At 32.6% G+C, this 10,763-nt stretch overlaps 1 protein-coding gene across 1 annotated transcript; it reads left to right on the forward strand.

Annotated features, from left to right (window-relative positions):
• The first annotated feature begins 5,667 nt into the window (after nucleotides 1-5,667).
• On the forward strand, nucleotides 5,668-8,238 carry LOC133313167 (terpene synthase 10-like). Its single transcript, XM_061514505.1, has 7 exons — nucleotides 5,668-5,901; nucleotides 6,028-6,295; nucleotides 6,409-6,784; nucleotides 7,044-7,262; nucleotides 7,347-7,485; nucleotides 7,599-7,847; nucleotides 7,933-8,238. Exons 1-7 carry the CDS (start codon nucleotides 5,668-5,670, stop codon nucleotides 8,236-8,238), a joined length of 1,791 nt encoding a protein of 596 aa, XP_061370489.1.
• Nucleotides 8,239-10,763: the final 2,525 nt, after the last annotated feature.

A 10,763-nucleotide genomic window follows, 5' to 3' on the forward strand; every position in this document is an offset into this window, starting at 1 on the left:
TCTGTTGGGCAATTTTTTTATTTTGCTGAGTGATGAGTTTCAGCAAATGCTGGGTCGTGGGTGGATTTTCTTGGTGTAAGGAGAGGGGTGCTACCGATGAGGCTGATTTTTCACGAGAAGCAGGTATCTCTTTCTGCTTTCCCTTAGAGCTGTTCTGGGATTTGCTTCTGGTATCAACCATGTTTTCAGATTGTAAATAGATGGGTTCTAAGTCATAGATCCCCACAGACGGCGCCAATGATCAGACCAGATACAATATAGGCTGACCAATGTATATCAGACCTAATCACACACGGTTGAAATGATGAGGATGTTCTCCTTCTTGGGCTGGAGGTTGTTGATGATGAAATATAGACTCTGGTCCTTTGTTAACGTGATCGTTGAGACTGGATGGGGGGTACCTGCAATGACACTCCGATGCTTAAGTCAGTATCAGTTGCAAGTGTATGTGTGTTCTTACTGAATTAGATGATAATACCTGGGCATGTACCCTCTGTTTATATAGTGGTTCCGATGCCGCCTTCAGAAGGCGGTATGGCCTCTGATTGGCCATTCTAGGGCTGCTGGTTTGGCTATAGCTTTATCTCTTAATGCCAGGCTATCTTAATCGAGTAGTGGCAAGTTGGTGTTGTCCTATGTTTATTAGTAAAAAGGCGCGGCAGGTTCGTATTAGCTCTTGAAATAGCTTTCTTGCTTCTGAAGTTATGCTAAAGGGCGATTTCATGCGCGATAGGGGCATCATGTCGCATTATGCGCGATGAGGGCCATCGCGCCTAGTTCTGGACTTTCGTGGAATTGGGCTTCATTTGTATGTCTTTGGGCCTCTAACGAGCCTACTATATTTTATCCCGATCATAAGTAAATAAATAGGTTAAAATTTTTAAGGAGTAAGGTATCTCTTTTGAAAATATTAAAAATAAATTGAGTGGGAAGAGAAGGAGATTGAATATTTATGTAAGATTAATATTTATAAAACATATAATTGAATTTAGTATGTTATTTAATATATTATTTTAATTTTGAGAGAATTTTAAATTAATAAAAAAATTATAATATGTGATGTTACTGTTTTATTTTTTTGTAAATTTTATAGTTTTTAAATGCTCAAATTCAGAATTACTGATTTATTCATACAAATCATAAATAAATATGATAAATATGGGAGTGAATCTCTCTCATGTGTTATTTAATATGATGATATCACGTGAAAGAATCATAACTATATATAGATAAACCAGTGGTGATAAAAGAGGAGAGAAAAAATATATTGTATAAATAATTATAAAATTACTACCGTTGATTATGATTAAGATACTCTTACATGATATGATGATGTTGAATACATTCATTTTCCAATAGATATTCTAATCGTTGCCCCCATAGAAAATAGGCTTGCTTAATTTTGTTGACTTCACTTTTGTCCGAATGAGGCAGACTCATTTTGAAGGCTCGGCAGTTTGATTTAGTCTAACAAGAAATTAATTTGTTGACCGAATCTCTAATGTAGCTCTACTGGTCTGTTATAGTAAATAATTAGTTTTTTACTTTCATGGAAAACATGTTACTTAACCCTAATTTTTTTTTGGTAGTTTACTCAACCCTAATTTATCGTTTCTTTATGGAATGGAATCAACCGCTTAGTACTTTCCTATTATTAAAAGAAAATGTTATACTTGCTACATATTTTTCTTACTATTTGCTATAACCATTAGATTGACGGAAATCAACGGTTAAGATTTAGTAGTAACAAATAGTAAGAAAAATAAGTAATAAGTATAAACTCTCCCTTATTAAAAATGCTGTTTTTTTATTGTTATTATTCACAATTCAATTATTAAAATTTACCTAATTATTTAGTATGATGAAGTCGATTCTTAGTTTTTTTTTTTAGTTTAATTTCACATGCTGCTAATATAAATATATTTTTCATTATTGTATAATAATACATTGTTATATTATTCCATAATTATATAAAAAAATTTACCCTGCTAATATAAATAATTTTTTTCATAAAATAAATGAAAAAGTTAATTTTTAAAAGTTAACTTCTCACTACTTTTTTATTTTCTTTTATATAAAAAGTAAACAAAACTTTACCGTCAGCACAAATAGACATTGGTAAAGAATGTATGTAACTCTGACATTTCCCGTACTCATCACATATTAACTCTCACCTAAGTATTCTAGGCCGTTTGAATGAACTATTTTTTCTCTCTCAAAAAGTTATTTTTAAAAAAAAACATTTTTAAAAACAAATCTGTTTGAATGTCTTCTTTTAAAAAAAACAAAAATTATAAAAAAATAAATGAAAAACCTACTTCTTTTTTTAAGCTAAAAATTCTATTTCTAACACAATGAGATAAAAAAACAATGAGGTGTTATAAATAAAAAAAAAAAAAAAACAATGAGGCGTCTCTCAAACGTAGGGTTGGCAAAACGGGTCAACCCGGTCCGACCCGACCCAACCCGTTTTCAACCCGAAAAAAACGAACCGAGTTAGGATTGGCTCGAAAAAAAAACGAGCCCGAGAATTCAACTCAACCCAACCCGAGTCGGGTTAGGGTTGGCTCGCGGGTTGCTCAAAAATATGGCTCGTGGGTTGGCTTGAAAAAATAGCTCACGAGTTGGCTCAAAAATAGGCTTGCGGCTCGCGGATTGGCACATTTTCAGCCTATTTAAATGACCCTGTAGTATTAATGCACCAGCTATGTGGCTTCCATTAGCTTAAAAAATGTTACAAAATGAGAAATAAAAGCAAAATAGTTTAGTTTCGAATTTTCTTCACAACAAATTTGCATCAACAACCAGAAACGATCAGAACCACTTGCTACCAAGTGGGTAAGATATTTGAACCAGATAGAGCCAGCACAGCCTAACAATATACAAATGGCAGGGATGTGAGAAGATTAGGGACTGAGGTTTAGATAATGAAGACAACATGTGTGGGTTTTGTTCATTTTTCTATATTATATTTGTATTCTTTTATTTGAAAAAAAAACTCCACCCGCGAGTTGGCTCGTTTAACTCGCGGGTTACTTATTTTTTCACGGGTTGAAACGAGCCGGATTGACAGCTCTTTTTTGCCAACCAACTTAGCTCATTTTTGGCGAGTTACGACGGGTTGGCTCGTTTTTGGCAACCCTACTCGAATGCAACTACGGCACCTGATATCATATAGATATATAACCAATTAAGGATTGTGTCCCACTGTAAAGAATTAATTTAAATGCTGTAATTCACTGATAGCGATTATAAATAAGTACCTATATTTTAACAATCACGATCAGGCCCGTATATTTTATACAAAAAAAAAAAATCACGATCAGGCCCGTATATCCTTGACAACAATTATAAATAGAGCATGCATATTTTAATATCCACAATCAGCCCAATCCATGATTGACAGCAAGTATAAACAAAGTATAGGTAGTTAACAACCATAATCAGCCCCATTTATGCTTAACAATAAGGGATGTGTATTTGTAATTTAACACGACACAATAAATTTTTCTACACACATAACATTTTGTGGGGTCCACATTTTTTGAAGAAAAAAAAATTATGGCACGCAAAACGAATCTCTATAACATTACACAATCACTTTTCCTACAACATAACTCTTATAAAACCTTAACAATAATTATAAATAGACGACACATTTTTAAAAAACACCATCTCAGCCCCAATTTATACTTGAGAACACTTAATACGTCAATGCCACTCATGTAAAAGAACTTCCTTTAACTATAAATCACTTTTTTTTTAATTTAAAATTCAACAACGTGATTTATAATTCAATTTATTATTATTATTACTAAAATTAAAATAAAATTAATTATCTACCTTTTTGTGTTTTTATAATTTATTTAAAAATAAAAATGTTAAAATGTCACATGAAAAACTCATGCCAATGAAAGTAAACACATGATTAGAGTTTAAAAAGTGGAGAGGAATTTAGATAGATTATGTGTTTAATCTCCACTTATATATAAAAAAAAAAAAATTAGGATATAAGAATAGGACCTACCCGTACTATTGCTGTCTTTGCTTAGCAACTATTGGGATGCATGTTCCTGACCTATGAAGTACTGACACTTCAAAAATTCTGACGTGTCGTGTCTGACACTTCTTGACACTCACCGACACTTCGACACTTCCCGACACTCCAATACTCATTGCAAAGACTCAAAAAAGGTTCAAAAGTTACGTTGTGTTACATTTTGAGTTTCAACTATTAGATTCGTTAAATTACGATTATGATTTATTGAGTTTAATATAAACAATTGGGATATATTATGTTTCTTTGCAAAATTTATGGGTATTATAAGTTTAATTTTATTTTTTATTAAATTATTGAATATTAAATATAATATACACTACATAAATTAAAAATATTATATAATATCAAAACGTGTCCTAACGGGTCGAAATTCAACATTTTTTAGAATTAACGTAAAGTGTTGTGTCAAATCGTATCTCGTGTCCCGTGTCGACGTTAGTGCAACATAGTTCGTGACCATATGGTCTTCTTTTTTCCATTTTTTTTTTAATTTTGTTGGCTGCACTTATTGTTAAAACATGTATCACGTGTTTTCAATAAAAAATGTTATAAAATAGAAAGAAAGAAAAAGTAAACGTAGGGTCAAGATCAGTAGACAATAACTTATTAATTTTGTATCAAGGGAAAAGTGTCTATACTTTTAAATTACACAACTTACATTCTTTCACTCTCACAAAGAGGTGGGACCCACAACTTTATTTTTTTTTGTCAACTCTCTCTCTTCCTTTATCTATCTCTTTTTCTCTCTTAAAATGACACAACTTTTTTTTTTTTTTTTTGATAACAAAATGACACAACTTTACATCCTTCAAAATTATACACACTTTTCCCTTGTATCAATCATGCTCCAAATTCTAAAAGTCTATTAATCGATACAATATCCTGATCAAACTCTAGCTGAAATGCAAGATATTTATAATAATAATAAAAATTATCTATTAAAGATTATCAACTAATATCGGCTTAAGTTTAATAGATTATACATTAATTATTAGTTATTGATGTCACGTGTAACAACTCACGTGATTATTAAATTAAAATCATTAAATACAAGTGAGATAAATTATCCACAATAATAATATAAGACTTACCCTGTTATAAGTTGATATTTGCCTAACGATGTCGAAGGCTTGAAATAGAAAAAAAAAATTAAAATTAAAATCTAAAGAACTTTCTTTAACTATAAATAAATTTTTAGAATTTATTTTATAATCTAAAATTCAGCATGACGCCTCCAATTTATCAAATCACGCCATTTTGCTTATATAATCAAAAAAAGTTAATAAAAATTAGTCTAATATCTTACGAAAGAGTGTGAAGAATTCTTGTTACAGTGTTGATTTTGACGTGGTATATCCGAAATTTTCTCCTATATCTCGTTAATTGTCAATTATTCTTTCCAAAAGAATTAAAAAACAAAAAACAAACAAACAAAATACCAGGAATAACGTTAAATATTAAATGTTCCCAAAAGACGAATGAAGAACATGGTCTTGCTCTCATCATGACCTATATAAAAGCTTGATTTGGGTTTCGTATTAGCATAACAAAATCCACCGAGAGCCAGCAAAACTTCCCCAATATACTATTCACCTTCTTCTACCTTAATGGCTCTGCTCCAACTTTCATCACTCTCATTTGGCTTAACTAAAATGCTTCTTCCTCGGCAAAGAAAGTCTTCATCTCTAACAATAAGCAACTCCAATGTCCCTTGTCCAACTCAATGCATGGCATCAAACAAAGTCTCTAATAATAGTGAAACAGTACTTCGTCGATCTGCAAATTTCAAACCTTCAATTTGGACTTATGATTATATCCAATCATTGAGCAGTGAATATAAGGTATAGTTTAAAACCTCTTGTTTCATATTTGTCAATTTCTCAAACATATATGCAATTACAAGTCCTTATGTATAACTTATCTATGAAAAGTTTTCTGGCTAAAATCTTATTGTTAAATTAATGCAGGAAGAAATGCACGCAGAACAAAGGAGGGTCCTAAGGGAAGAAGTAAGGATAATGCTTTGCGAAGTGGAAAATGAGGTTGATCAACTTGAGCTTATTGATGTATTGCAAAGGCTTGGAGTGGATTATCATTTTGACAAAGAGATAAGGAACATATTGGACAATATTTACTATATTTACTATATGGATGCATCCAAGAGGAAGAAGAATTTACATGCCACAGCACTCGAGTTCAGACTCTTAAGACAACACGCTTATGATATATCTACAGGTTTCCATGATTTTACTTAGAAATATTAATATTGGTTGAGATAGTCATCACACGTTCTAATGTGTATGTGTCTGTTTGTCATATATATGTAATCTTAAGTATTGTTGTTGCAGATGTTTTTGATTGCTTTCATGATGAAACGGGTAATTTCAAGAAATGCAAGTATGATGATATTGAGGGAATGTTATCACTTTATGAAGCCTCATTTCATTCATTCGAAGATGAAACCATCTTGGATGAGGCACGTGATTTCACCTCAGAGATTCTCAAAGAATATTTGAACCAAAACAGAGTTAACCTCTTATCACTTCTGATCGGTCATGCTTTAGAGCTTCCAATACATTGGAGAATTCCAAGATGGGAGGCTCAATGGTTCATCCATGCATATGAAAGAAAGCCAAACACGAGTCCTGTTTTACTTCAGTTAGCTAAATTGGATTTCAACATTCTTCAAGCCATCTACCAAGACGATCTTAAGTATAAATCAAGGTGATGGCAGTCATTATATATTTTGAGCGATTTCAATTAATAGTTTCTTGATGAAAATTAAGAACATTAGTCTGTGAAAAATGCAGTCAAAAACTTTTTGGCTATTTTACGATTTTTATCCTATTCTCCCCCTCCTCTACCTCTATGAGGTGTTTTCACCTTTAATGTAAACCAAAACCGATTAGACATCTTATGAGTTTGGGAATATAATACTTTGTACTAATTAATGCTCGTTCAAAACTTTTGTTCTACTTTAAAGGTGGTGGAAAAGAACTAGCCTAGGAGAAAAGTTGACTTTTGCTCGGGATAGGGTGGTAGAGAATTTCATTTGGACCGTGGGATCAAATTTTAAGCCAGATTTTGGATATTCTAGAAAAGTCATAGCAAAGGGCAATGCTCTAGTAACCACAATTGATGATGTTTATGATGTGTACGGTACCTTGGAAGAATTAGAGCTCTTCACCGAAGCCATTGACAGGTTAGCACATTATCCTTGGTCCATAATGATTTTCTTCCCGCATTTTATATCGAATAATTATTAATATATTTTTTGTGATTCTAGATGGGATCTAAATGCCATAGATAATCTCCCAGACTACATGAAAATATGCTTCCATACACTCTACAACTTTGTCCATGAAATGGCTTTAGAAGTCCAAGAGAAGAATGGGTACAACATCACTCCATACTTAAAGAAAGCCGTAAGCAGTTAATTGTTTTATTATATTTGGATGCTTACAATATCGTATTATACTTACTACTTAATTAATAAAGAGTATTAATTGTCAACTCATTTTACTTATAAAATTTTCAGTGGGCAGATATATGTAAATCATATTTGATAGAGGCAAAGTGGTATCACAGTGGATATAAGCCAAGCTTTGGAGAATATATTGAGAATGGGTGGATTTCCATAAGTGCCCCTGTTATACTTGTTCATGCTTACTTTGCAATTCCACATTCATTCAGAAAGGATGACTTAGTTAATTTAGAAGAATATTCCGACATAATTCGCTCCTCAGGAATTATTATACGCCTTGCTAATGACCTGGGAACATATAAAGTACCATTTCAATCTTAGTTCTTTTCTAAACTTTCTTTTCTTTTTTTCTTTTTTTCACTAAATTTTTTCCTTCATTCATTTTCAGCGTGAAATTGAGACAGGCGATATTCCTAAGTCAATTCAATGCTACATGAATGAAAGTGGAGCTTCTGAAGGAGATGCACGTGAGTATGTAAAATCCATAATTTGTAAAACGTGGACGAAGATGAATGAAGAGGCTCGGAGTTCTTCTTTCTCTAGAAGTTTCATAGAGACAGCTATAAACCTTACAAGAATGGCACTGTGGATGTACCAGCATGGAGATGGCGTCTCTATTCAAGATTCTGAAATCAAGAGTCGCATATTATCATTACTAATCCAACCCATTCCTGTTGCATACACAAAGAAATAGTTCAATCTCCTGGAAATTTCCGAGTTGTTTTAATATAAAGTATAATATTTGTCTTTGTTTTAGTAAACTATAATCAAACATAATAAAATGAAATAAAAAGGTTTGAATGAAATTTCTAGATCAAAATCAATTAATATAAACATGTTTACAATTAATTTGAGCATGTGAAAATGAGAGCATGCGTTCAATCTTCTTGAGTATAATTTTAGTAGGAATTTAAAGTAAGTTTTAATCTTAACTCTCGATCTCCGAACTCCAAATTAGTCTATAAAAAATCTATAAGATTACTGGGGTAGACTCCCAAAAAAAACATGTTTGAATAAGTATGTGACGTAATTTTTATTTTTCTTCTTTATCGCAACTATGGAGTAAAGTATGTCATTATATTTATATATTTTTAGGTCCATTTGGTTGAAATGATAGAAGGCGGTAATGATAGAATATGCTATTGCTCTAGTCCATTAATTGGTTGGTGAGCCAACATGATATAATAAGTTTATCCCCCAGGTCCTCATAAGCGCTACCATGTGGGTGGATTTCGGTTAAGATTAATACAGTAGGATATGAAACTCTTATTTTGAAAGTAGGTATTTGCCTCCTTGAAACATCCCTCAAGACATGAGATTCAATCTTACCACTAACCTTTGTCGCTATCATATCGCAAAAACCCCAATACCTCCACTACGGCCAACCACAACCATCACCATTGATCAACCTCCATCGCCACCGAATACATGGATTGGGCCTTATTTCTCAATGATCCTTTTTTGTTATGTAGTAGAGTTCGATATTTTTTTTTAAAGTTTTGCTGCGATTGCATTAATGATGTCGCAAAACTTCGTACCTAAACATTTCAAAAATTTTGATGTGTCGTGTTTGACATTTTTCAATATTCTCTGACACTCCAACACGCATTGTAGAAACTCAAAAAAAAGATTTAAAGGTAGCGTTGCGTTGCATTTTTAGTTCCAACTATTAGATTCGTTGGATTACGATTACCATTTTATTGAGTTAAATATAAATATTTGGGATATTTTATGTTTCTTTGCAAAATTGATAGGTATTATAAGTTTAGTTTCATTTTTTGTTAAATTATTAAATATTAGATATAATATATTCTATATAAATTAAAAATATTATTTAATATCAAAACGTTTCCTAACTGTAAAGAACATTGGGATACACCACCCCAAAAACTAGCTCAAAGGGTGAGAGTGTTCAAGGCCTTATAAATTCCACATTAGTTGCTCATACAACCAATGTGGGACTATATATCTCAACACGCCCCCTCACGCAAGAGCCCTTTGGACTAGAAGCGTGGATATTGCACTTTTGTGCTTTTTTATTTTAATTCCACTTTAAAGTGAGGGGCGGTGAGGATCGAACTTGTGACCTTGTAGTCACTCAAGCTTTGATACCATGTAAAGAACCTTGGGATATACCACCCCAAAAGCTAGCTCAAAGGATGGGAGTGCCCAAGGCCTTATAAACTCCCTATTAGTTGCTCATACAACCAATGTTGGACTATATATCTCAACACTAACGTTTCGAAATCTAATATTTTTTAGAATTAACGTGTTGGAGTGTCGTGTCATGCCGTGTCATGTGTCGGTATCGGTGCTACATAGCCTAAAATCGCTTTTTTTAGTGACAATATAAATCAAGGCAGGTAAAAAAATTTAAAAAAATAAAATTTAAATAATAAATTATGACATTTATGTTGTTTTCAAATATTTTAGCAACTAATACAACCAGTTGCATACAAACATGGGGCAGTGAGGATCGAACTTGTGACCTTGTAGTCACTCAAGCTCTGATACCATGTAAAGAACCTTGGGATATACCACCCCAAAAGCTAGCACAAAGGGTGGGAGTGCCCAAGGCCTTATAAACTCCACATTAGTTGCTCATACAACTAATGTGGGACTATATATCTCAACACTAATGTAAGAACCTGCACCGTTAATTAAGGAAGTTAATTAATTAATTTTGAGAAATTAGGAAATAATTCCATAATTGACCCTAATAATTATTATGAGGCTTAGATAATTATAGTAAGTGAGTAAGAATGCTGAAAGTCGCTTTTCGGACGAAAAGTGGAGATACCGGTTCTGTTACTTAGTATAAATGTGTACCGATGAAGTATCCCGGAAATACGAAAAGTGTGTATATGTCACTAGAATAATATATAGGACTTGTAAAACAAGTTTCAAGTTAAAATAATGAGAACTGGTGCCAGAACTGATACTGGCTAGGGAAAAGCGCGTACCGAAAAGGTGCTGCGAAAAAATAAAATAAAAATATGATAAATATTGTAAAATTGAGTAGGTTCAGAATCCTAAGTTTGAGATTAAAATGCTAAGCGTAGCAATTAATCTTTATACTGTGTGTTTAATTCTTAAGTGACTATATATACTACATTTGGCACTAAACCCTAGGCCACTATCCTACGTGAGTCTTTCAGTGGCTGGTCAATTGTGCTCAACTCCATTGTTTCTCTTCTCCTTTGTGTGAGCTTTGAGGCC

This window comes from Gastrolobium bilobum, unplaced genomic scaffold (genome assembly GCF_033153095.1).
Source record: "Gastrolobium bilobum isolate Gb01-03AN ecotype WA unplaced genomic scaffold, APGP_CSIRO_Gbil_v1 utg6023, whole genome shotgun sequence".
Lineage (NCBI taxonomy): Eukaryota > Viridiplantae > Streptophyta > Magnoliopsida > Fabales > Fabaceae > Gastrolobium > Gastrolobium bilobum.

Coding starts and splice junctions, on each gene's coding strand:
- LOC133313167 (XM_061514505.1), top strand. CDS start 5,668: ATGGCTCTGCTCCAACTTTCATCACTCTCATTTGGCTTAACTAAAATG. Junction 5,902..6,027: donor CATTGAGCAGTGAATATAAG/GTATAGTTTAAA, acceptor AAATTAATGCAG/GAAGAAATGCACGCAGAACA. Junction 7,263..7,346: donor TTCACCGAAGCCATTGACAG/GTTAGCACATTA, acceptor TTGTGATTCTAG/ATGGGATCTAAATGCCATAG.